The following is a 27,635-nucleotide window of genomic DNA, read 5'->3' as shown; positions in this document are numbered from 1 at the left end:
GGTCATAAATAGCTCTTATTATTTTGAGATACGTCCCATCAATACCTAGTTTATTAAGAGTTTTTAGCATGAAGGGCTGTTGAATTTTGTCAAAGGCCTTTTCTGCATCTATTGAGATAATCATGTGGTTTTTGTCTTTCGTTCTGTTTACATGCTGGATCACATTTATTGATTTGCATATGTTGAACAAGCCTTGCATCCCACAGATGAAGCCAACTTGATCGTAGTGGATAAGCTTTTTGATGTGCTGCTGGATTTGGTTTGCCAGTATTTTATTGAGGATTTTTGCACTGATGTTCATCAGGGATATTGGTCTAAAATTCTCTTTTTTTTGTTGTTGTTGTTGTTGTTGTTGTTGTGTCTCTGCCAGGCTTTGGTATCAGGATGATGCTGGCCTCATAAAATGAGTTAGGGAGGATTCACTCTGTTTCTATTGATTAGTTTCAGAAGGAATGGTACCAGCTTCTCTTTGTACCTCTGGTAGAATTCGGTTGTGAATCTGTCTGGTCCTGGGCTTTTTTTTGGTTGGTAGGCTATTATTTATTGCCTCAATTTCAGAGCCTATTATTGGTCTATTCAGGGATTCAACTTCTTCCTGGTTTAGTCTTGGGAGGGTGTATGTGTCCAGGAATTTATCTATTTCTTCTAGATTTTCTAGTTTATTTGTGTAGAAGTGTTTATAGTATTCTCTGATGGTAGTTTGTATTTCTCTGGGATCAGTGGTGATACTGCTTTATCATTTTTTATTGCGTCTATTTGATTCTTCTCTCTCTTCTTATTAGTCTTGCTAGCTGTCTATCAATTTTGTTGATCTTTTCAAAAAACCAGCTCCTGGATTCATGGATTTTCTGAAGCATTTTTTTGTGTCTCTAGCTCCTTCAGTTCTGCTCTGATCTTAGTTACTTCTTGCCTTCTGCTAGCTTTTGAATGTGTTTGTTCTTGCTTCTCTAGTTCTTTTAATTGTGATGTTAGGGTGTCAATTTTAGGTCTTTCCTGCTTTCTCTTGTGGGCATTTAGTGTTATAAATTTCCCTCTACACAATGCTTCAAAAGTGTCCCAGAGGTTCTGGTATGTTGTGTTTTTGTTTTCATTGGTTTCAAAGAACATCTTTATTTCTGCCTTCATTTCGTTATGTACCCAGTAGTCATTCAGAAGCAGGTTGTTCAGTTTCCATGTAGTTGAGCAGTTTTGAGTGAGTTGCTTAATCCTGAGTTCTAGTTTGATTGCACTGTGGTCTGAGAGACAATTCGTTATAATTGCTGTTCTTTTACATTTGCTGAGGAGTGCTTTACTTCCAACTATGTGGTCAATTTTGGAGTAAGTGCGATGTGGTGCTGAGAAGACTGTATATTCTGCTGACCTGGGGTGGTGAGTTCTGTAGATGTCTATTAGGTCTGCTTGGTGCAGAGCTGAGTTCAATTCCTGGATATCCTTGTTAATTTTCTGTCTCATTGATCCGTCTAATGTTGACAGTGGGGTGTTAAAGTCTCCCATTACTATTGTGTGGCAGTCTAAGTATCTTTGTAGGTCTCTAAGGACCTGCTTTATGAATGTGGGTGCTCCTGTATTGGGTGCATATATACTTAGGATAGTTAGCTCTTCCTTTTGAATTTATCCCTTTACCATTATGTAATGGCCTTGTCTCTTTTGATCTTTGTTGGTTTAAAGTCTGTTTTATCAGAGACTAGGATTGTAACCCCTACTTTTTTTTGCTTTCCATTTGCTTTGTAAATATCCCTCCATCCCTTTATTTTGAGCCTGTGTATGTCTCTGCACGTGAGATGGGTCTCCTGAATACAGCACACTGATCATTCTTGACTCTTTATCCAATTTGCCAGTCTGTGTCTTTTAATTGGAGCATTTAGTCCATTTACATTTAAGGTTAATATTGTTATGTGTGAATTTCATCCTGTCATTATTATGCTAGCTAGTCACTTTGCTCGTTAGTTGACGCAGTTTCTTCCTAGCATCAATGGTCTTTACAATTTGGCATGTTTTTGCAGTGGCTGGTACTGGTTGTTCCATGTTTAATGCTTCCTTCAGGAGCTCTTGTAAGGCAGGCCTGGTGGTGACAAAATCTCTCAGCATTTGCTTGTCTATAAAGGATTTTATTTCTCCTTCACTTATGAAGCTTAGTTTGGCTGGATATGAAAATCTAGGTTGAAAATTCTTTTCTTTAAGAATGTTGAATACTGGACCCCACTCTCTTCTGGCTTGTAGAGCTTCTGCCAAGAGATCCGCTGTTAGTCTGATGGGCTTCCCTTTGTGGGTAACCCGACCCCTCTCTCTGGCTGCTCTTAATATTTTTTCCTTCATTTCAACTTTGGTGAATCTGACAATTATGTGTCTTGGAGTTGCTCTTCTCGAGGAGTATCTTTCTGGTGTTCTCTCTATTTCCTGAATTTGAATTTTGGCCTGCCTTGCTAGGTTGGGGAAGTTCTTCCAGATAATATCCTGAAGAGTGTTTTCCAACTTGGTTCCAGTCTTCCCATCACTTTCAGGTACACGAATCAAATGCAGATTTGGTCTTTTCACATGGTCCCATATTTCCTAGAGGCTTTGTTCCCTTCTTTTTACTCTTTTTTCTCTAAACTTCTCACTTCATTTCATTCATTTGATCTTCAATCACTGATACCCTTTCTTCCACTTGATCGAATCAGCTACTGAAGCTTGTGCATGCCTCACATAGTTCTCATGCTGTGGTTTTCAGTTCCATCCGGTCATTTAAGGTCTTCTCTACACTGTTTATTCTAGTTAGCCATTCGTCTAATTTTTTTCCAGGTTTTTAGCTTCTTTGTGATGGGTTCGAACATCCTCCTTTAGCTCTGAGAAGTTTTTTATTATCAGTCCTCTAAAGCTTTCTTCTCTCAACTCATCAAAGTCATTCTCCATCCAGCTTTGATCCATTGCTGGCGAGGAGCTGCGTTCCTCTGGAGGAGAGGAGGCGCTCTGATTTTTAGAATTTTCAGCTTTTCTGCTCTGGTGTCTCCCCATCTTTGTGGTTTTATCTACCTTTGGTCTTTGATGATGGTGATGTACAGATGGGGTTTTGGTGTAGATGTCCTTTCTATTTGTTAGTTTTCCTTCTAACAGTCAGGATCCTCAGCTGCAGGCCTGTTGGAGTTTGTTGGAGGTCCACTCCAGACCGTTTGCCTGGGTATCACCAGCGGAGGCTGCAGAACAGCAAATAGTGCTGAATGGCAAATGTTGCTGCCTGACCCTTCCTCTGGAAGTTTCATCTCAGAGGGGCACCTTGCTGAATGAGGTGTCAGTCAGCCCCTACTGGGAGGTGTCTCCCAGTTAGGCTACTCAGGGGTCAGGGACCCAATTTGAGGAGGCAGTCTGTCATCCATTCTCAGATCTCAAACTCCGTGCTGGGAGAACCACTACTCTCTTCAAAGCTGTCAGACAGGGAAGTTTAAGTCTGCAGAAGTTTCTGCTGCCTTTTGTTCAGCTATGCCCTGCCCCCAGAGGTGGAGTCTACAGAGGCAGGCAGGCCTCCTTGAGCTCCAGTGGGCTCCACCGAGTTCGAGCTTCCCGGTCGCTTTGTTTACCTACTCAAGCCTCAGCAATGGCAGATGCCCCTCCCCCAGCCTCGCTGCCACCTTGCAGTTCAATCCCAGACTGCTATGTTAGCAGTGAGCGAGGCTCCGTGGGCATGGGACTCTCAGAGCCAGGCGCAGGATATAATCTCTGGTGTGCCGTTTGCTAAGACCATTGGAAAAGCGCAGTATTAGGGTGGGAGTGTCCCGATTTTCCAGGTACCTTCTGTCACAGTTTCCCTTGGCTAGGAAAGGGAATTCCCCAACACCTTGCGCTTCCCAGGTGAGGTGATGCCCCACCCTGCTTTGGCTCACACTCCACGGATTGCACCCACTGTCCGACAAGCCCCAGTGAGATGAACCTGTACCTCAGTTGGAAATGCAGAAATCACCCGTCTTCTGCATAGCTCACGCTGGGAGCTACAGACTGGAGCTGTTCCTATTCCGCCATCTTGGAACCTCCTTTCACCTTCCTTTTTTCTCCTAGGGTAACCACTATCCTGAATTTTGCCTTTATTTATCTTTTTTTTTTCTTTTTTTTTTGGAAACAGAGTCTCACTCTGTCACTTAGGCTGGAGTGCAGAGGTATGATCTCGGCTCACTGCAACCTCCGCCTCCCCAGTTCAAGCGATTCTCCCACTTCAGCCTCCCGAGTAGCTGGGATTACAGGTCCCACCACCATGCCGAGCTAATTTTTGTATTTTTAGTAGAGATGGGGTTTCACCATGTTAGCCAGGCTGTTCTGGAATTCCTGACCTCAAGTGATCCGCCTGCCTTGGCCTCCCAAAGTGCTGGGATTACAGGCGTGAGCCACCACACCTGACCACCTTTATTATTATCTTTTTTTCTTGAGAGAATCTTCTTCCTTGCTAGATACAGTGACTCACACCTGTAATCCCAGCACTCTGGGAGGCCAAGGCAGGCAGATAACTTGAGGTCAGGAGTTTTGAGATCAGTCTGGCCAACATGGTGAAACCCCATCTCTACCAAAAAACACAAAAATTAACCAAGCATGGTGGCATGTGCCTGTAGTCTCAGCTACTCAGGAGGCTGAGGCATGAGAATGGCCTGAACCTAGCAGGCAGAGGTTGCAGTGAGCCAAGATGGTGCCACTGCACTCCAGCCTGGGCAACAGAGTAAGACTCCGCTACCAAAAAAAAAAAAAACACTTCTCCCATGAATGGGTAAAACAGCCATAAAATATATACTTGGGCTAAGCATGGTGCCTCACGCCTGTAATCCCAGCACTTTGGGAGGCCAAGGTGGGTGGCTCACTTGAGCTCAAGAGTTCAAGACCAACCTGGGCAACATGACGAAACCCCATCTCTACCAAAAACATACAGAAAAATCAGACAGGCATGGTGGCATGCTCCTGTAGTCCCACCTACTCAAGAGCCTGAGGTGGGAGAAACACTTGAGCCTGTTATCATGAGCCGAGATCTCACCACTGCACTCTAGCCTAGGTGGCAGGGTGAGACACTATCTCAAAAAAAAAAAAAAAAAAAAAAAAAAGGCAGAGTATTTGGAGGACCTGAGGCACAACAGAGTACACTATTGTCAGCGCTTCAATGGTGACAACACCACCATTTCAAAAAGACCACCAATTTCAAAATTATGGAGAGAGAAGAGCTTGAGCTGCCACTAGACAAGTCATTATTACAGAAAGCATAGGAGACAAGAATGGTGTTTTAAAGTGTTTACAGTTGTCCTCATCCTTCCTACATCAGATTTACCTGAGAGGCTTGTTTAAAATACATGTTTTTAGACTCTGTCTCAGACTACTGAATCACTTTCTAGAAGTAGGATTCTAGGATCTACATTTTACAGAGTATCTCGGGTGATTCTTACATTGATTAAAGTTTGAGAAGTACAAGTAGAGTGGAAAGGGAGCCTTGTCCACCACCTGCCCCATCTAGGTGGTGGTATTCTTAGAAAACCACTTTAAGTGCAAAACTTTTAGTACTGTTAAAAAGATGATTGAATTGTACTAAACCTTACTAAGCTTAGTGTGTTGTTCTTTTTAACATCATTACTCTGGTTATCACAACCTACACAGATGCTTGAACTGGCAGTGTGTACTAAGAAAAATCATGTGTCTCTACTGTTTCCCAAAAGAAGTTGCCATATGACTCTACGCTATGCAATCTACTCACATGTTTGTAGATGCTTATAAATGCCAGTGCCACAGTGCAGGTGCACGCACATTTTGCCAAACAGCGGTTCAGTATTTGAAAATATCAATCAATTGCTTACCCATTTTCAGTTCCTTAAATAACTTTTCTTTAAAAGTTTTTGCTAAAACTTAAATTAAAAAAAAAAAAAAGGTGAACTGTAGAAGCCATAGCAAAACTGAATTCTGATAAACTATGTTTCACACAACATTTCCTTCCTATAAGTTATGCATACATTCAACTCAATTAACAGAAATGAACCAGCCAGTTGGTAAATTGGGGTATTCAAGCCTTAAAAAGCCTTAAATATTTTGGTGCTGCATTTTTTAAAGCACCTCTAAAAACACTTATAAAAATGTTGTGTCATTTATTATAGCACTTACCACACAGTTTTATAATTGCCTGTTTATGTGCCTCTCTTCCCCACTGTACTATATATACGGCATGAGTGCAGGGATTATGACTATCATGGTCAGTGTTATAACCCAATACACAGAAAACTGCCTGGGATACAGTACTTGTTAAAAGGATGAATGGATGGATCGATTTTATACCAATACATTTTTTTTACACTGCTCAGATATTTTAAACACATTAATTCATAACTGTCTCATCATCCGTACAAGAGAAGGTACATCAATAAGAAAACACAAGCTTAAAGAGATCAAGTGGCATGTGCAACTTAACTCAGTTACTTGGTGGCAGAACCAGAATCTGAATCTAAAGCCACAACACCAAAAGGCTGAATCTATCCATTAGAGACCTTGCAGATTTCTTCAAGATGTGAACATCAAAAAAGGAAGAGAATCTGTATCAGGGTCTTACAAAGATTTGAATTATTCTCAAATTTCATCAAGAAGAGTAAACTGTCAGCAACAGCAGATAATTATCAATCAAAATAATGACAATAATATATGTCTTAATGAGCAGTAGTCTCTACACATTACATTGGGGGAAAAAATGAGAAAGGAAGAATTTGTCTATTACTTTCCAAAAGACTAAAGATATTGTAAAGATACTAAAAAATAGTACTGATGGAACTGATGGATGAATATTCAACCAGTAGAAACAGAGTGGGAATAACTTCCTAGACTTACCATGGCCTGAGTAAACCATCCCCCAGACCAATGCAAGTAATTTGTTCTGTTTCCATGCTCACCAATCCATGTTTTGATGACCAAATTGGTTTTTCAGGTATCCTACCAGGAGGAAGATGCTCTGAATAATGATTACAAGTCTCGTGGTCAATGCAAAAATGGCTATATCTTTGTAAATTAATATTCCACATAACAGATCAGTCTCCTGTATATCTGTTACTCTGAATCAATTTACCAAAACACTGATGGATAACATAAAAAAATCAAGTATTTAAGTCTGCAAAGCAAAGGACGAGATCATGGATTCCTGATGACTCAGCCAAACTTCTCTTATTTTTTCAGCCACATTTCACAGAAATATCAGAACCTGGTAAGCTATGATTTGATTTTAGCAGTGTGTTAAAGTTAGATCTTCTTCTCCATTCACCAAATACACCAAAGAGGGAATTTGGTTTATGATACCAAAGGCATGTAAATAAGTATACAAAACTATATAGGCCAGTAAGAATCATTTTTAATATAAGCCAGAATAAAATCAATGCTACTCTCTAATTGCCTACCATCAATTCTTAATTCTTTTTCAAGCTTACCCACCAGCAAACTGCTTTTCTAAAATTAGTTAGTGCATCAAAACAAAAACCCTGATTTACTTAGCACATTTTGAGAATGTGACAGATAAAACAGGCAGCAAAAGATGACAAACTTTATGCCTTTATGCTTAGGCTCCTGAAAAACACAGTTATGCCTATTCTGTTATCTTCTGAGTAAATGTATCAATCACTGCACATTTAATTATACTGTGTCTTACTCTATTATTTGCCTCATAATGTTATTTAACTTCTTGTCTATTTTTGATCCCTCCCACATAACTGAAAAAGCAATAAAAGGGACAATGTGCTATACTTAACATATCCCTTCTATCTTGCTATCAAAGTAATGTCCAAATGGTCATCCTAGACCTCCCCTTTCATCTCATTCCCTAGATCCAAACAAATCACTATCAATATATGCATCCACCTTTTTCATATCCCTGTTTTCATGAGCCTAGACCAAGCATGTTTCTCTCTATCCTTAGATTTCTGCAATAGTTTCCTAACTGGTCTTCCTAAATTATGAACTCCCCTAATCAGCTCTCCACATTGCAAAGTTTTTAAAACATATCTGAATTTCTGGTTTTAGGCTCACAGAAGAAGATGCTTCTGTCCTCTTCAACTCTTCTTTTTCATCACTTAAAAACAACAACAGGCGGGCGTGGTGGCTCACGCCTATAATCCTAGCACTTTGGAAAGCTGAGGCAGGCAGATCACCTGAGATCCAGAGTTCGAGACCAGCTTGATCAACATGGAGAAACCCCATCTCTATTAAAAATACAAAATCAGCTGGGAATAGTGGTACATGCCTGTAAATCCGGCTACTTGGGAGGCTAAGGCAGGAGAATCACTTGAACCTGGGAGGCGGAGGTCACAGTGAGCCAAGATCGCACCATTGCACTCCAGCTTGGGCAACAAGAGTGAAACTCCATCTCAAAAAAAAAAATAAAAATAAAAATAAAAAAACAAGTTACTGAAAAAAATCTCCATCTTTCATTCAATAGAAGATACCTATATCCCTGAACCATGTTAGGATGCACTTAAAAAGAGTCAACTACTTAGAAGAGTAGAAGATAAAACCTGTTTAGAGATGATGTCTGGTATATAAGCTGATTTTTGCCCTGAAGAAAGGCTCAGGAATGGTATGTACCAGGTACCTCAGGAGGCAGAGGTAAGTCAGGGGGCTAAAAATAGATTTTTTTTTTTAATCCACAAGGAATCTCCCAGTTCCCAAACTCCATATTCACATAGTGAAGCAACTAACCTTCCTCTTCACCTCCTTCCGAGAAAAGCGGTATGTATTCTAGAGATGTTGAAATAAATATTTCAGACTCATGGAAACTAGTCCCATAGGAGGATAAGAGTGAACTGTTGAACTGAAAATAAGGCTAAGTCAGCATTCTGAAAGGTGAGATCCACAGTCCCTATTCCCATCCAACTCTAGAACACTAGTGGACAAAGAACCTTTAAAAACTCCTTTTTTTCCCCCTAAAGCTGAAAATAACTTCATATACTGACACTTGAATGTTCTCAAAGAAAAAAGCAAATCAAACAATAACCTTAGAAATAATACAGCCTTCTGTTTGATTATTCCAGCCCATGTCCTCTGAGCTTCTAAGTAATTTTTCAGTACATACTCTTAAATGTGAATAGGTAATAAAAGATCACCAGACGTTTGAGGAAGCCTAGCATGTGAAAGACAGACAAAAACAAACAAAAGGGGGTGGGAGGAAGAAGGGTAGAATGCAAGATAGGCACCATGCTAATTCTTATACTTACTATTCAGTGTTGATATTATTCAGTCTTGATAGCATTCTGTAACTTATTATTATTCCCATCTATATGAGGAAATGACAAAGGGTTAAGTAAATTATTCAGTCACACAGCTAATAAGTAGTAAAGGTGGGAAAGGAACCCAAGGCTACCTGACCCCAAAACCTGGGCTTTTAACCATAAGTATTACCATTCCCTTTAGGAATTATCTCCCCATACAAACACCTCAATTTCATCATAATGATGCCTCTTTCTTGTGGCACTACCCTTCTTCCTAATGGACAAGTTGAAAAGTGCTTTCTCAGAGTTCTAGAGCCCCACTTCCTCAGGAGCCCCAATGTAAAATGAACCTCTCTAAACATAGAAACAAAGATCTTCAAACTGTTCACAGCATAATAATTTTCCATATGACATACTCCCTGACAGGTTGCAAAGGTCTTGACAAATGAAAGGAGAGGAGCACTAACAAATCATAGATTGGAAAGAGAATGGAAGCCTTCATATTACTTCTCCTAGAAGACTTGGGAAAACATAGAAATGAAGTTTTAATAATCAAATGCTGCTGAGAATAGCAATTATTAGCAAAGAACAGAATTAATGTCAATAAGTAAATAAAGACAGTATCTATCCTATCCATTCATGGATTAAAAGCAAAAGACAGAAATAAAAAGCAGACAGATCAAAGGAAATTAAAGTAAAAGAGAAATGAACCAAGCCCTAGTTTTAATTTTTAATCAGCCAAGTCCTAGGTCACTGGCAATGAAAGAAAGTTTCTGCCAGATGAATCATGTGATAACTACAATGTCCCAAATCTATCACCCTAAGAGAATGAGCTATCAAAAAAGACCAGGAGAGGAGGAAGAACAATGAAAGATGATGGCTTATGCTTGGGTAAACAGCAAAACTTAAAATCCAAACTATTTTTAAAAAGTATTCTCATCAATGCATTCAAAAGGTTTTGCTTCCAGATGGGCTAGAGTAGCTTGCAGAAGACTCTTGCTGAGAACAAATTGAAAAGCTCAAAGACATACTGCAATAATCTATTGCAGAATGAGAAAAGCTTCCTCACACAGGCAACAAGAACAAGATGGCTTAAGATCCTGAAATCGAGAGAACTGTAAGAGGTAAGCTGACTTCTGCTAGGAACTTTTTAATTCCAAGCAAGAACTTGAAAAGACAAGCGTTGCATCAACAGAACCAACAAATAAGAATAGAAACCAGCAGAGATTTTTGCAGCAATCAGAGGGCCTCAAACATAATGCCAGATTTTTTGCCAAGCAACATTTGCTAAATTTAATGTATTAATGTATTCATGAGTCAGAGAGCTAAAAAGTTTAGTTAGAAGCCTCTTAAAAGAAAGGGAAAGAAAAGAAAAGAAAAGAAAAGAGAGAGAGAGAGAGAGAAAGAAAGAAAGAAAGAAAGAAAGAGAGAGAGAGAGAAAGAGAGAAAGAAAGAAAGAGAGAAAGAAAAATAGAAAGAAGAAAGAAAAAGAAAGAAAGAAAGAAAGAAAGAAAGAAAGAAAGAAAGAAAGAAAGAAAGAAAGAAAGAAAGAAAGAAAGAAAGAAAGAAAGAAAGAGAAAGAAAGAGAGAAAGAAAGACCAACATAGTTTTTGGCAGTTTTACAAAACAAAATTACACATCAGGAGCAGCCAGGGTTAAGACCTCAGACGAAACATCAGAATCTAAGGTGAAATAAAAAGATAGTCAGACACTGGAAGAAAATGTTCACAATACACTTATCTGATGAACCTCAAAGGCATTAAGATGAGAGAAAAAAGCCATACTCAAAATACTGCATGCTGTATGACTTCATTTACATGAAGTCCAGTAACAGACAAAAGTAATCTACAATAATAGAAATCAGACCTATAGTTTCACATAGGGCATGGAGAATGATTGAGACCATGAAGAAACCTTTCTGGCCTCAAGTGATCCGCCCACCTGGGCCTCCCAAAGTGCTAGGATTACAGGAGTGGGCCACCATATCCTGCCCATATAATTATTAAAACTCATCAAATTGTCCACTTACAAAGAGTACATTGCACTGAATGTAAATTTCACATAAACCAAAACTTTTTAATTATAAGGAACAAAATAAATGAACTTGTACTTATCAATAAAGGCAGAATAATAAAATTATGAAGTGTCAGGAATGTTATTTCCTTAATAATGTTTTATACTCTTTACCAAAATGTTTTTAAATATCCAACAGATAGGTTTACCACTAACTCTAACTCCTAAATGAAAAACATGCAAATAAGGAAAAATCAAAACAAAGAAATTTCCAGGTAAACAAAAGCTGAGAGAATTTCTCACCAACAAAACAAATTTTCAGATAAACAAAAGCTGAGAGAATTTCTCACCAACAGATCTGCATATAAAAACAGTAAAGGTTTTCATGCTGGAGGGAAATGATACTAGATGGAACCTCTAATCTACACAAAGAGCATCAGAAATAATAAATATAAACATTTATTATTTCTTATATTCTTTAAAAGACAACTCTAAGCAAAAATCACAGAATGAATTACGAGCTATATAACATGTATAAGTAAAATATATGAAAAGAATAAAATAAAGGCTGCAAGGGGGTAAACAGACGAATTTTTTTTTTTTTTTGAGACAGAGTCTCGCTCTGTTGTCCAGACTGGAGTGCAGTGGCACAGTCTCGGCTCACTGCAACCTCGGCTTCCTGGGTTGAAGCGATTCTCCTGCCTCAGTCTCCCAGGCAGCTGGGATTACAGGCGCCTGATACCACGCCTGGCTAATTTTTTTTATTTTTAGTAGAAACAGGGTTTCACCATGTTGGCCAGGATGGTCTCAAACTCCTGACCTCGTGATCCACCAGCTTCAGCCTCCCAAAGTGCTGGGATTACAGGTGTGAGCCACCGTGCCCAGCTGAAGAATATTCTTATAAAGTTCTTATACATGAAGTAGTATAAAGCAATTAAGAGAGACTGTGATAAGTAAACCATGTATGTTGTAATCTCTAGAACAAGGGTGGGAAAAAAGAAACGTAAGAAGTATAGCAAAGATGAGATCTGCTGGTTTCATACTGTATCAACTCACCTAAGCTGAAACTAAATTCCTGAAAATTCCTTCCCTGAGTGGTCTGAGGTCAGGAATGGCCACAAAAAAACATGTGCAGGCCTGGCAGTGGCTCACACCTGTAAGCCCATCACTTTGGGAGGCCGAGTCAGGTGGACCACCTGAGGTCAGGAGTTTGGGACCAGCCTGACCAACATGGTGAAACCCTGTCTCTACTAAAAATACAAAAAATTAGCTGGGCGTGGTGGCACTCGCCTGTAGTCCCAGCTACTCGGGAGGCTGAGGCAGGAGAATCGCTTGAGCCTGGGGGGCAGAGGTTGCAGTGAGCCAAGATCATGCCACCACACTCCAGCCTGGGCAAAACAGCAAGACTCCGTCTCAAAAAAAAAAAAAAAAAAAAAGTAAAGAAAGAAAATATACTTTGGAAGGTGGAAGAAAAACAGTAGGCATTACTGCTCCCAAAAAGTATAGGCACAGCACCAAGTACTACTGCAGATGACAGACATTGTCCCTGATTGCCTGGCTCACATCACTGATATGTGGCAGATGAACCCAAGATTCCTCTAAATTCAGGCCAATTTTCCTCATGAACATAGATGCAAAAATCCTTAACAAAATATTAGCAAATCAAATCCAGGATTCTGTAAAAAGGATAAGAAATCATGACCAACTGAGGTTGCTCTCAGCAATGCAAAGTTGGTTTAACATTCAGAAATCAGTATAATTTACCATATTAACAGAACAAAGGAGAAAATCTGTATCACCATCTCCCTAGAATATTCAAAACAAATTAATAAACATTCATAATAAAAACTCTTAGCAAATTAAGAATAGAAGGTAATTTCCTTAATCAGCAGAAGGACATCTATGAAAAATCTATAGCTTACACCATACTTAATAGTGGAAGACTGAATATTTATCCCTAAGATAGGGAAAAAGGCAAGAATGTTAACAATGTTTGCTGTCAAACTATCACAAGGACAAAAAACCAAACACCGCATGTTCTCACTCACAGGTGGGAACTGAACAATGAGAACACTTGGACACAGGAAGGGGAACATCACACACTGGGGCCTGTTGTAGGATGGGGGGGGAGGGGGTAGGGATAGCATTAGGAGATATACATATGTAAATGACGAGTCAATGAGGGCAGCACAACAACACGGCACATGTATACATATGTAACAAACCTGCACATTGTGCACATGTACCCTAGAACTTAAAGTATAAAAAAAAAAAAAAAAGAATGTTTGCTGTTACCACTTCTATTCAACCTCTATTATACTAGAGGTCCTATTACATGCAATAAATAAGAAAAAGTCATAAAAACTGGAAAGAATTACAGCTATCTTTTATCACAGACAAATGATTATATATAGAAAACTCTGCATTCTTTACATTAAAAACCTCTAGAAAAAATAAGTAAATGTATACAGTAACAAAATACATCTATGACCAAGCCCACGATTACCATATGAGGTACACACTGTCCAGGGACCTTAGGTTGGCCCACCCTGCCCACAACCGCCAGAGCCTGGGTGAGCCGTCACAGGACCAAGGGACCGACTTGCCCCACCTGCAGTAGCCAACACCCCCAGATGCCATCCTAGAGCCTGTGGACTGGCCTGCCCGACTGCAACCCACTGTCAGTGGCTGCATGCACCATCCAAGAGCCTGAGAATCAGCTTGACACCTCCTGCCTCTGTCACCACTGAGGGAATTCATAACAACAAGACCAGCTCTGCAAGAAATGTTTAAGGAGTTCCTACATCTGGAAGTGAAAGAATAATATCTATCATCATGAAAACATATTAAAGCGGCCAGGTATGGTGGCTCACGCCTGTAATCCCAGCACTTTGTGAAGTCAAGGAGGGCAGATCACTTGAGCCCACGAGTTCGAGACCAGCCTGGGTAACATGGTGAAATCCTGTTTCCACTAAAAATACAACAGTTAGCCAGGCATGGTGGTGCATGCCTGTAGTCCTAGCTACTCGGGAGGCTGAGGTGGGAGGATCACCTGAGCCAGGAGGCAGAGGGATGCAGGGAGCCAAGATCACACCACTGCACTCCAGCCTGGGAAATAGAGCAAAGACCTCGTCTCAAAAAAAAAAAAAAAAAAAAAAAATTAAAGCATAAAATTCACTGGTAGAGAGCAGACACACAAATGAGAAAGAGGAAAGGACTCAAATGTAACCACTGCAGAAAACTACCAAATGGCCGGACGTAATGGCTCACACCTGCAACCTCAGCACTTTGGGAGGCCGAGGTGGGTGGATTACCTGAGGTCAGGAGTTTGAGACCAGCATGACCAACATGGCAAAACCCCGTTTAAACTAAAAATACAAAACTTAGCCAAGCATGGTGGCAGGCACCTGAAATCCCAGCTACTAGGGAGGCTAAGGCAGGAGAATCGCTTGAACCTGGGAGACGGAGGTTGCGGTGAACCGAGATCACGCCATTGCACTCCAGCCTGGGCAACAGAGCAAGACTCCACCTCAAAAAAAAAAAAAAAAGAAAGAAAAAGAAAAGAAAAGAAAACCACCAAACTAAGCTGGGTCGCAGTGGCTCATGCCTGTAATCCCAGCACTTTGGGAAGCCGAGGAGGGTGGATCACCTGAGGTCAGGAGTTTGAGACCAGCCTGACCAACATGGTGAAACCCCGTCTCTACTAAAAATACAAAATTATCTGGGTGTGTTGGTGCACACCTATAATCCCAGCTACTTGGCGGGGCTGAGGCAGGAGAATCACTTGAACCCAGGAGATGGAGGTTGCAGTGAGCCAAGATCACACCACCGCACTCCAGCCCAGGCAACAGTGCAAGAATCTGCCTCAAAAAAAAAAAAAGACAAAAGATCAACTAATGTTGTTTTTTTGAAAAGATAAAAAAGATCAATAAACTACTCATGAGACTAACAAAAGAAATTCAGAAATGAAAATGAAGTCATCATAACTGATACCAAAGAAACACAAAAGATCATCGCAGGTTATTGTGAACAGCTATATACCAACAAACTGGAAAACACAGAGTAAATGGGTAAATTTCTAGATACAGGTAACTACCAAGATTGAACCATAAAGAAATAGCAAACCTGAACAGACCCATAATGAGCAACAAGATTGAATCAGTAATAAAGTCTCCTAAGGCTAAGTGCTGTAACTCACACCTATAATCTCAATGCTTTGAGAGGCTGAGGTGGAAGAATTGCTTGAGCCCAGGAGGTGGTGACCAGCCTGGGTAACATAGAAAAATCCATCACAAAAAAAATATTCCAAAAAAATTTAGCCAGGCAACACCTGTAGCCCTATCTACTTGGGAGCCTCAGGCAGGAGGATCCCTTGACTCTAGGAGTTTGAGGCTGCAGTAAGCTATGATAACACCACTGCATTCCAGCCTGGGTGACAGGGTAGACCTTGTGTCTTTAAAAAAACAAAACAAAAACAAACAAAAACTCCCAAAAAAGAGAAGCCTGGGACCAGATAGCTTCACTGCTGAATTCTACAAAACTCTTAAGAAAAACTAGCACCAATTCTTCTCAAATATTCAAAAAATTAAAAAGAAGGGAATTCTTCTTCATTCCTTCTATGAGACAGCATTACCCTGATATCAAAACCAGGCAAGAACACAACAAAAAAAGAAAACTACAGGTCAATATCCCTGATGAACATAGATTTGAAAATCCTCAGCAAAATACTAGCAAACCGAAATCAATGGCACATTAAAAAGATCACTCACCATAAGCTGGATTTATGCCAGGAATGCAAAGATGGCCCAACATGCACAAATCAATAAATACACTACATCACACTAACAGAATCAAGAACCAGAATCACATTTTCATTTAAATAGACATTGAAACAGCATTCAATAAAATTCAACATCCATTTCTGATAAAAACTCCCAACTGAGTATTGAAGAAATATATCTCAATGTAATAAAAGCCATATATGACATACCCACAGCTATCATCATACTGAATGGGGAGAAACTGAAACACTTTTCTCTAATATCTGGAACATGACGAAGATGCACACTTTCACCACTGTTATTCAACATAGTACTAAAAGTCTTAGCTATAACAACCAGACAAGAGAAGAAGTAAAAGGCATCCAAATTGGAAAGGAAGAAGTCAAATCATTCTTGTTTGCAGATAACATGATCTTAGATATAGAAAAACCTAATACTGCACCAAAAAACTTTTAGAACTGATAAACTCAGCGAAGTTACAAGACACAAAATAAACAAACTAAAATCATCAGTACTTCTATACACCAAAAATGAACAATTTAAAAAAAAAAATCAAGAAACCAATCCATCCCATTTACAATAGCTATTAAAACAACAACAACCTAGGAATCAATTTAACCAAGAACATAAAAGACATCTGCAATGAAAATTACAAAACACTAATGAAAGAAATTGAAGAGAACACAAAGGTATCCCACACTCATTGATTAGAAGAACTAATATTGTTAAAATGACCATACTATCCAAAGTAATCTACAGATACAGCATAATCTCCATAAAATACCAAGGACATTCTTTACAGAAATAGAAAAAGCAATCCTAAAGTTCACATAGAAGCACAATAGACCCTGAATAGCCAAAGTAATAATCAGAAAAAAGAACAAAGCTGACTTCAAAATATACAACAGAGCTACAGTAACCAAAACAGCACGGTATTGGTATAATAAAAGATACATAGGTCACGCACAGTGGCTCACGCCTGTAATCCCAGCACTTCAGGAGGCTGAGGTGGGTAGATCACCTGAGTTCAGGAGTTCAAGACCAGCCTGGCCAACATGATGAAACCCTGTCTCTCCAAAAAATACAAAAATTAGCTGGGTGTGGTGGTGGGTGCCTGTAATCGCAGCTACTCTGGAGGCTGAGGAAGGTGAATTACTTGAACTCAGGAGGCAAAGGTTGCAGTGAGCTGAGATCGTGCCACTGCACTCTAGCCTGGGTGACAAGAATGAAACTCCATCTCAAGAAACAAAATGAAACAAACAAACAAAACAGAGACATAGACCAACAGAACAGACAACCCTGAAATTAAAAATATTAATAAATCCACATATTTTTAGCCAACTGATATTCGGCAAAAGTAATAAGAATACACATTGGGAAAACAGTCTCTTCAATAAATCGTGCTGAGAAAAATGGATGACCATACGCAGTGGAATGAAACTAGACCCCTATCTATCACTATATACAAAAATTAACTCAAAATGGATTAAAGACTTAAACGTAAGACTCAAAACTATAAAACTGCTGGGTGAAAACACGTCAGGACAAAAACACATCAGGACAAAAACGCAGACAACAAAAACAGACAAATGGGACTGTACTAAACTAGAAGGCTTCTCCACGGCAAAAGAAACAATCAACACAGTTAACAGACAACCTGTAGATAGGAAAATACTTACAAATCATTTGACTAACAAAGAACTAACAACCAGAATATACAAGGAATTCAAACAACTCAGCAGCAAAAAAAAAAAAAAAAAAAATCCCATTACTACAAAGTAGGTGAAGTATCTGAACAGACATTTCTCAAAAGAAGACACAGAAATGGCCACCAACAAATATTATCTCACCCCAGTCAGAATGGCTATTATCAAAGACAAAAAATAACAAATCCTGGCAAGGATGCAGAAAAAAAGGAACTCATACACTGTTGGTGGGAATATAAATTAGTATAGTCAGTATAAAAAGCAGTGTCGCGCTTTCTCAAAAAACTAAAAATAGAACTACTATATGATACAGCAATCTCATTACTGGTTATTTATAGAAAGGAAAGGAAATCAACATCAAAAGGATACCTGCACCCCCATGTTTATTCCAACACTATTCATAATAGCCCAGATACGGAGTCAGCCTAAATGTCCATCAACAGGCAAATGGATAAATAAAAAAGTGGTTTATATACACAATGGAATACTATTCCTCCATGAAAAAGAATGGAATTGGGCCAGGTGTAGTGTGCCTCATGCATGTAATCCCAGTGATTTGGGAGGCTGATGCAGGAGGGTCGCTTAAGGCCAGGAGTTGAAGACCAGCTTGGGTAATATAACAAGACCCTATGTCTACAGAAAGTAAAACAAGTTAGCCAGGTGTGGTGACACATGCGTGTAATCCCAGTTACTCAGGAGACTGAAGGGGGAGGACTGCTTAAGCCCCAGAGTTTAACATTACTGAGAGCTACGATCATACCACTACACTCCAGCCTGGGCAACAGAAAGATCCTGTCTCTAAACATAAACAAACAAACTACAAAGAAAAAGAATGAAATCCTATCACTTGCAGCAACATGGATAAACCTGCAGGATAGTATGTTAAACTAAGTAAGGCACAGAAAGATAAATACATGCTCTCAGTCATATGTAGAAGCTAAAAAGAATTCTGAGCTCACGGAATTAGAGTATAGAATTGGAAATATTAGAGACTGGGAAGGGCAGTGAGAAGGGGTGAATGGGGAGAACCTGGTTAACAGATATGAAATTACAGCTAGATAGGAGGAATGAGTTCTGGTGTTCTACAGCGCTGTAGGGTGACACGGTTAACTATAATTTATTGTATATTTTCAAAAAGATAAAAAAGCAGACTTTAAACGCTCCCAACAAAAAGGGAAAAAAAAGTTTAAGGTGAAGGACATGCTAATTATCCTGATTTGATCACCACACATTGCATATTCTTATGAAAAGATCACTTTGTATCACATAAGTATATACAATTATTACATGTAAACTAAAAATACAAGGGAAAAAGTTACCGTACGATCCAGTAACTGCACTTGTGGTTATATGCCCAAAAGACTTTTAAGGAAGCAAGGACTCAAAACATATTTATACACCCATGTTCATAGTACCATTGTTAACAACATCCAAAATGTATAAACAACTCAAATGTCCATCCATAAATGAAGAAAATGTAGTATGTTCACGCAACAGAGTATTGTTGTTCCTTAAAAAGACAAGAAATTCTGACATACGCTATAAAATGGATGTACCTTAAAAATACTATGTTAAGTGAAACAAGCCAGACATAAAAGGACAAACACTAAATAATTCCACGTCTATAAGTACTCAAACTCACAGAGGCAGAAAGGGGAATGGGGAGTTAATGTTTAGAAGCAGAAAGGGGAATGGGGAGTTAATGTTTAATCAATAAGAGTTTAGGGGAAGATGAAAAAGTTCTAGAGATGAGTGGTGGTGATGCTACATAATAATGTGAAGGTACTTAATACCACTGAACTGTTATGTTTAAAACAGCTAAAAAGGTAAATTTTATGTTATGTATATTTTACCAGAATTTTTTTGTTTTAAAGCTTACTGTATGGGGGTAAAGTATGGTGGCTCACACCTGTAATCCCAGCACTTTGGGAGGCCGAGGCGGGTGGATCACTTGAGGTCAGGAGTTCAAGACCAGCCTAGTCAACATATTGAAACTCCGTCTCTACTAAAATGACCAAAAATTAGTTGGGCACGGTGGCACGTGCCTGTAGTCCCAACTATTTGGGAGGCTGAGGTTGCAGTGAGCCAAGATGGCACCACTGCAGTCCAGCCTGGGTGGCAGAGAGAGACCCTGTCTCCAAAAAACAATTAAACAAATAAAATTAAATTAAATTAAATTAAAGCTTACTGTGTAGTTTCATATACATAACGTTTTAAAACTTGCAAAACTAACATATATGTAATGTCAGAAGTCAATCTACTAGGTTATCCTGAAGGGTGAGAGATAACTGAATGGAAGAAGGAAGCTTCTGGAACTCTGATTATATTCTGCTTCTTTTTTTTCTTTTTGTTTAAACATAAATTTTTTTTCTCACAATTCTGAGATGATAAATCCAAGATCAAGGTGTCAGCAGTTTGGATGTCTTCTGAGGCCTCTCTCCTTGGCTTGTTGATGGCTATCTCCTCCCTGTGTCTTCACATTGTTCTTCCCTGCGTCTCTATGTGCCCTAATCTCCTCTTTTTCTTTTTTCTACTCTTGTCACATATTCTGTTCTTTTAACCAAAGTGTTGTTTATATGGATGTGTTCATGTTGTGCAAATTCAAACTATACTCTTAGGATTTTTGTTCTTTGCTATCTGAATATTACACCCTCATAAAGTTTAGAGTTTTCACTTGCTTTAGTTAATGACAGACTGTGATTCTGCTGAGGTAAGGATCTGGATGTTCACAGCCAGAATGGTTTTCAGGAACAAGTCACCTGCCTGGTAAGTGAGCCCTGCTTAAGAGTCCAACATCCATGCTATAGTGCACTTATACTGCACGCTATCTGTCTTTGGCACACAGACTACAACTTTTCTGAAATGGCAAAAATATTAGTTCTATTTCAAAAGTGGCCTCAAAATGAAAGTCAACTTCTACTATAAATAATAGAATAGAAAATGAAGGTCTAAGAAAGTAATATGAAAGTCTCTTGAGTATATGGAGAAAAGAATATCAAGAATCTACATCTTTGTTTAAAAGATTCATTCTACATGTCAAAGCATTTCCAAAGGCCAGCTGCTTTTAGTCTGTGACGTTAACTCTTTAGAATAAAAGTATCACACTTAAAAGAAAATAAGTGTTCTGTATTTAAAAACTGAGGAAGGCGGCCAGGCACGGTGGCTCGCGCCTGTAATTCCAGCACTTTGGGAGACCAAGGCAGACCAATCACAAGGTCAAGAGTTCTAGACCAGCCTGGCCAACACAGCAAAACCCCATCTCTACTAAAAATACAAAAAATTAGCCGAGTGTGGTGGTGGGCGCCTGTAATCCCAGCTACTCGGGAGGCTGAGGCAGGAGAATAGCTTGAACCCAGGAGGCGGAGGTTGCAGTGAACCGAAATCATGCCATCGGACTCTAGCCCAGGCAACAGTGCGAGACACATCTCAAAAAAAAACTGAGGAAGGCTGGCCAGGCGCAGTGGCACATGCCTGTAATCCCAGCACTTTGAGAGGTCAAGCTCAGGGATTCGAGACCAGCCTGGCCAACATGGTGAAACCCCCATCTCTATTAAACATACAAAGAAATACCCAGGCATGGTGGTGTGCATCTGTGGTCCCAGTTGCATGGGAGGCAGAGGTGGGAGGACTGCTTGAACTCAGGAGGCACGGGTTGCCGTGAGCCGAGACTGCATCACCGTACCCCAGTCTGGGTGACACAGCGAGACACAGTCTCAAAAAAAATAAATAACTGGGAAAGCTAGCAAAATTATTCTTTTTTTAATCAAAATAAAAAATGTTTTGAATTATTAGGAAATGATGTGTTTAATAATACTCTCAAAGGATATCCAACAATATTTAATAGAGTTTTATTAACAGAATTAAAACAGGAAGTTCTTTGATCATTCACACAATTTATACATAGGAAAGCAGAAGGAGTGGGCTCCAAAAACAGTGCTATTTAAGTTCTAAATCGAGTACTAGTATATAAATTTTATCCTGGATAGTTTTAAAAAATGATACTTGAGCAAGAATTATGCATGTTTTATGAATATATGTGAACCAAAAGATCTTTGGTTGATAAAATTGTATTCAGATCCCTTCAAAAACAGAAAAATTTCAGTAAATTTTACACACTGTTTATACTATATCTTTTGGTAACAAAAACTAGAGAACAGATTCATTATAAGAGCTTACATTATCTTTTCTATCCACAAGAGGGAGCAAACATTTAACACATCTTGGGAATTTCATTTCACACTAGCTTTCACACAAGACTTTCAGGAAATAATAAAACTGCCAAAAATATTCATTGAATGTCTCTATCATGTGCCAGGCCTAGTGCTAGGTTCTGGAAATACAGTGGGTAAAAGATTTGGCTCCTGCCCTCACGATTCACAATTATTCAGATAACAAAGTACATCTAAAGATTTATAAGATTCTTTAAATGGACGCAAACCATACTTAGCTTTTTTATTATTATTATAAATCATAATTTATAAGTATTCTGTCTTACCAGAAGCTATAAATATGATGTAACGCTATACAAATTATCAGTAATTTGTAGTCTACAACTCTTAAAAAGCAAATAACACATATTAGGCAATTTATCGCATAAACAATTAACAGTAAGCACCAAGATGCAAATACCTTCTTTTTTCCAAGTAGACTCCAATGACCTATGCCACTCATTTTTTTCATTTTTCATTTGCTTAACCAAAATGTTAGCAAATTAGTATTTATTTAGGGGAATCTGGGGCTGTAGTTAACAAAGCATTTCAAGAGAGGGATATCTTTGAAATGTACTGATAAGTAGTAAAATCATAATGCCAACATGGGAAATTCTCAATTACAGCCTATTAATGACATTCTAATACATCTTGGTTATTTTGTTTTAAAGAAGAATGGATTCCAAAAGGGCATAATGAGCTAAGCAGGTGACCTCAGGAGAGTTCTTCCAAGTAGGTGTGTTTATACAGAAGCAAAGCTTAGGGTACAGTACTATTCAGGAAGGTATATTGGCAGGAAACAATGTGTAGTGGAAAAAAAAAACTCTGACTCAAAGCACAACTAGCTTCAAATGCAGCTTTACCATTTAACTAGTCCTGTGACTTTACCATTTAACTAGTCCTGAGACTCTCTGAGTCTCAGTGTTCTCATTCATACAATGGTAATAACAAATCTTGCAAAGCTGCTGTAAGGACTAATAATAATGCAGGTAAAGCATCAAATAGCCCAATTTTACAATGAGAAAACTAAAGGAGGCAACATAACTAGGGTTAGAAATCAGGAAAACTGTGGGCCAGAACGTCTTTATTTCTAGTAAAACTCCTTAAATTGAAGTCTACTTGGTCTAACATTAATTAATCACAGCAGCTTTGTTATGATTAGTGTCTACATGATACATTGTTTGTCCATCCTTTTATTTACAACCTAGAGAAGCATCTTTATATTCCAGATGCTTCTCTTATATACAATATAGATCAATATTTAATTTTCATCCAACCTGACAGTCTCTACCTTTTGATAACTATCTACCCTATTTACATTTAATGTAATTACTGATATGGCAGTAGTTTACTGTAAGTTTACTATCTGGGTTCTTCGTTTACTATCGTGGTTCTTTTATTTTGTTTCCACAATCTGTCCCAATTGTTTTTCTTCAGTTATACTTTCTTATCTGCATTCTTTAGGGTTAAGCATATGTATGAGTTGGTTCACGCTGCTGATAAAGACACACCTAAAACTGGGAACAAAAAGAGGTTTAATTGGACTTACACTTCCACATAGCTGGGGAAGCCTCAGAATCACAACAGGAGGCGAAAAGCACTTCTTACATGGTGGCAGCGAGAGAAAAATGAGGAAGAAGCAAAAACTGAAACCCCTGAATAAACCTATCAGATCTCACGAGACTTACTCACTATCACAAGAATAGCAGGTGGTTGGGCGCAGTGGCTCACGCCTGTAATCCCAACACTTTGGGAGGCTGAGGCAGGTGGATCACAAGGTCAAGAGGTCGAGACCATCCTGACTAACACGGTGAAACCCCATCTCTGCTAAAAATACACACACACACAAAATTAGCTGGGCATAGAGGCAGGCACCTGTAGTCCTAGCTACTGGGGAGGCTGAGGCTGGAGAATGGTGTGAACCAGGGAGGCAGAGCTTGCGGTAAGCCAAGATTGCACCACTGCACTCCAGCCTGGGTGACAGAGCAAGACTCCGTCTCAAAATAAATAACTAAATAAAAATAAAATAATAATAATAATAGCACGTGAAAGACTGGCCCCCATGATTCCATTACCTCCCCACTGGGTCCCTCCCACAACACGCGGCAATTCTGGGAGATGAAAATTCGAGTTGAGATTTGGGTGGGGACACAGCCAAACCATATCATTCCGCCCACGGCCCCTTCAAATCTCATGTCCTCACATTTATAAACCAATCATGTCTTCCCAACAGTCCCCCAAAGTCGTAACTCATTTCAGCATTAACCCAAAAGTCCATAGTCCAAAGTCTCATCTGAGACAAGGCAAGTCCCTTCCACCTATAAGCCTCTAAAATAAAAAGCAAGCTAGTTACTTCCTAGATACAATGAGGGTACAAGGTATTGGGTAAACACAGCCATTCTACATGGGAGAAATTGGCCAAAACAAAGGGGTTACAGGGCCCATTCAAGACCGAAATACAGCGGGGCAGTTAAATTTTAAAGCTCCAAAATGATCTCCTTTGACTCCAGGTCTCACATTCAGGTCACATTGATCTAAAAGGTGGTTTCCCATGGTCTTGGGCAGCTCCGCCCCTGTGGCTTTGCAGGATACAGCCTCCCTCCTGGATGCTTTCACAGGCTGGCACTAAGTATGTGGAGCTTTTCCAGGCACAGGGTGCAAGCTGTCAGTGGATCTGCCATTCTGGGATCTGGAGGATGGTGGCCCTCTTCTCACAGCTCCACTAGGCAGTGCCCTAGCAGGGACTCTGTGTGGGAGCTCCAACCCCACATTTCCCTTCCACACTGTCCTAGCAGAGGTTCTCCAAGAAAGCCCCACCACTGCAGCAAACTTCTTTCAGGGCATCCAGGCATTTCCATACATCTTCTGAAATCTAGGCGGAGGTTCTTAAACCTCAATTCTTGACTTCTGTGCACCTGCAGTCTCAACACCACGTGAAAGCTGCCAAGGCTTTGGGCTTCTACCCTCTGAAGCCACAGCCCAAGCTCTATGTTGGCCCCTTTCAGCCATGGCCAGAGTGGCTGGAACACAGGGCACCAAGTTCCTAGGATGCACTCAGTACACCTGGGCCCGGCCCACAAAACCACTTTTCCTCCTGGGCCTCCGTGCCTGTGATGGGAGGGGCTGCCATGAAAGTCTCTGACGTGACCTGGAGACATTTTCCCCATGTAACATTAGGGTCCTTGCTACTTATGCAAATTTCTACAGCCAACTTGAATTTCTCCTCAAAAAATGGGTCTTTTCTACCGCAACAGGCTGCAAATTTTCTGAACTTTTATGCTCTTTTTTCCTTTTAAAATGGAATGCTTTTAACAGCACCCAGGTCACCTTTTGAATGCTTTGCTGCTTAGAAATGTTTTCCGCCAGATACCCTAAATCATCTCTCTCAAGTTCAAAGTTCCACAAGTCTTTAGGGCGGGGCAAAATGCCGCCAATCTCTTTGCTTAAAACATAACAAGAGTCACCTTTGCTCCAGTTCCCAGCAAGTTCCTCATCTCCATCTGAGACCACCTCAGCCTGGACCTTATTGTTCATATCACTAATAGTATTTTTGTCAAAGTCATTCGACAAGTCTCTAGGAGGTTCCAAACCTTCCCACATTTTCCTGTCTTCTGAGCCCTCCAAACTGTTTCAAGGTCTGCCTGTTACCCAGTTCCAACGTCGCATCAAAATTCTCCAGTATCTTTTTGGCAACGCCCCACTGTACTGGTACCAATTTACTGTATTAGTTTGTTTTCATGCTGCTGATAAAGACATACCCAAAACTGGGAACAAAAAGAGGTTTAATTGGACTTACAGTTCCACATGGCTGGGGAGGCCTCAGAATCATTGAGCCTGCGGGTGCACAGAAGTTAGAATCATGACAGAAGTCTTACATGGCAGCGGGAAGAGAAAAATGAGAAAGAAGCAAAAGCAGAAACCCCTGATAAACTCATCAGATCTCACGAGACTTACTCACTATCACAAGAATAGCGAGGGAAAGACCAGGCCCCATGATTCATTTACCTCCCCCTGGGCCCCTCCCACAACACGGGAGAATTCTGGGAGATAAAATTCAAGTTGAGATTTAGGTGGGGACACAGCCAAACCATATCAGCATATTTTTAGTATCTATTTTATCTCTTCTAATAGCTTTTTAACTATATTTCTTCTCTTTATTAGTGGTTGTTCTCAGAATTACAACATCCATCCAGAACTTATCAGTATACCTTAATATTACTGCACCCCATGTAATGTAAGAACCTTGCAATACTTCTTTCCTGATACTGTTGTCACATATTTTACTTCTACGTAATTTTTTAAATACTTACCCATATATATGCAATTTTCAGTGTTCGTCATGTCTTCCGTAGATGCATATTTCCATCTGATACCATTCCTCTACAACCTAAAGAAATTTCTTTATAATTTCTTATAATATGCAGATCTGTGGGCAACATATCTTCCCATATTTTATCATATAACACTGTCTCGGCCAGGTATGGTGGCTCATGCCTATAATTCCAGCACTTTGGGAGGCCAAGGCAGGAGGATCACTTGAGCCCAGAAGTTCGAGACCAGCCTGGGCAACAAAATGAGACCCTGTCTCTACAAAAAAATTTAAAAATTTAAAAATTAGCCAAGCATGGTGGTACACACCTGTGGTCCCAGCTACACAAGAGGCTGAGACAGAAGGATCACATGAGCCCAGGAAATCAAGGCTCATGCAATGAGCCATGTTCATACCACTGCACTCCAGCCTAGGTGACACAGTGAGTTTCAAAAATAATAATAAATAAGTAACTGAAAAAAAAATTTTAAAGCCTTCACTTTTGGTTTTGAAGGATAATTTTGATGAATATAAAATTCTAGTTGATATTTTTTTCTTTCAACACTTTAAAGATATTATTCCATTATCCTCTGGATTCCACTGTTTCTGACTAGACGTTAGCTATGACTCTTATCATTGTTCTATTTATGAATGTTTTTCCCTCTCCTCTGGATGTTTTTAAGATTTTATCTTTGGTTTTTAGCAGTTTGATTATTATGTGCCTACAAGTGATTTTCTTTGTATTAAACCTACTTGGTATTCACTAAGCTTCTTCAATCTGTAAATTTATGTCTTACACCAACTAACCACAAAGGTACTGAAAAATGTAGCAATAAGACCCATATAACCAACAAGAAATCTTTGAGAATTGTTTTAAATAGGAGAAACGCTAGAATTTCAAAAGGAGAGAAAAACAAAAATTAAGATAACTAGAAACTTTGTATGCTGCCATCAATTAATGCCAAAATTTTATAATTAATAAAGATGTTGGCCTATACATTTTTTTCTAGGAAGGATGATCATTACAAATCACCATGAATTCATTATTAATAATTCATGCCAAAATATTTTTCGATAAATAACTTGACTAGCATGTCAAGAATATAACATATTTTTTTTTTTTTTTTTTTTTTTTTTTTTTTTTTAGACGGAGTCTCACGCTGTTGCCCAGGCTGGAGTGCAGTGGCGCGATCTCGGCTCACTGCAAGCTCCGCCTCCTGGGTTCACGCCATTCTCCTGCCTCAGCCTCCGGAGTAGCTAGGACTACAGGCGCCCGCCACCGCGCCCGGCTAACTTTTTGTATTTTTAGTAGAGACGGGGTTTCACTGTGGTCTCGATCTCCTGACCTTGTGATCCGCCCGCCTCGGCCTCCCAAAGTGCTGGGATTACAGGCTTGAGCCACCGCGCCCGGCCAAGAATATAACATATATTTCCCAGGCTGGTCT

At 39.6% G+C, this 27,635-nt stretch overlaps 1 protein-coding gene across 4 annotated transcripts in view; it reads right to left on the bottom strand.

The window, feature by feature from the left end:
• LOC105495028 (Fas associated factor 1) overlaps window positions 1-27,635 on the bottom strand; it is a 504,146-nt gene that overhangs the window by 452,966 nt on the left and 23,545 nt on the right. For 2 of the 4 annotated variants that reach the window (XM_071093142.1, XM_071093164.1), the window contains exons 1-2: window positions 26,192-26,237; window positions 25,678-25,715 (exon numbers count right to left, since the gene is read on the bottom strand). The exons of the other annotated variants lie outside the window; for them this stretch is intronic. In XM_071093142.1, the coding sequence (XP_070949243.1) occupies window positions 25,678-25,715; window positions 26,192-26,222 (69 nt within the window). In that variant the 5' untranslated portion in view covers window positions 26,223-26,237. Of the gene's footprint in view, window positions 1-25,677; window positions 25,716-26,191; window positions 26,238-27,635 lie in introns of those variants that run through there. 4 annotated transcript variants of the gene reach the window in all.

This window comes from Macaca nemestrina, chromosome 1, assembly GCF_043159975.1.
Source record: "Macaca nemestrina isolate mMacNem1 chromosome 1, mMacNem.hap1, whole genome shotgun sequence".
In the NCBI taxonomy this organism is placed as follows: Eukaryota; Metazoa; Chordata; class Mammalia; order Primates; family Cercopithecidae; genus Macaca; species Macaca nemestrina.
Note: the sequence above shows the minus strand (reverse complement) of the source record. Positions and strands in the feature narration are given on the sequence as shown.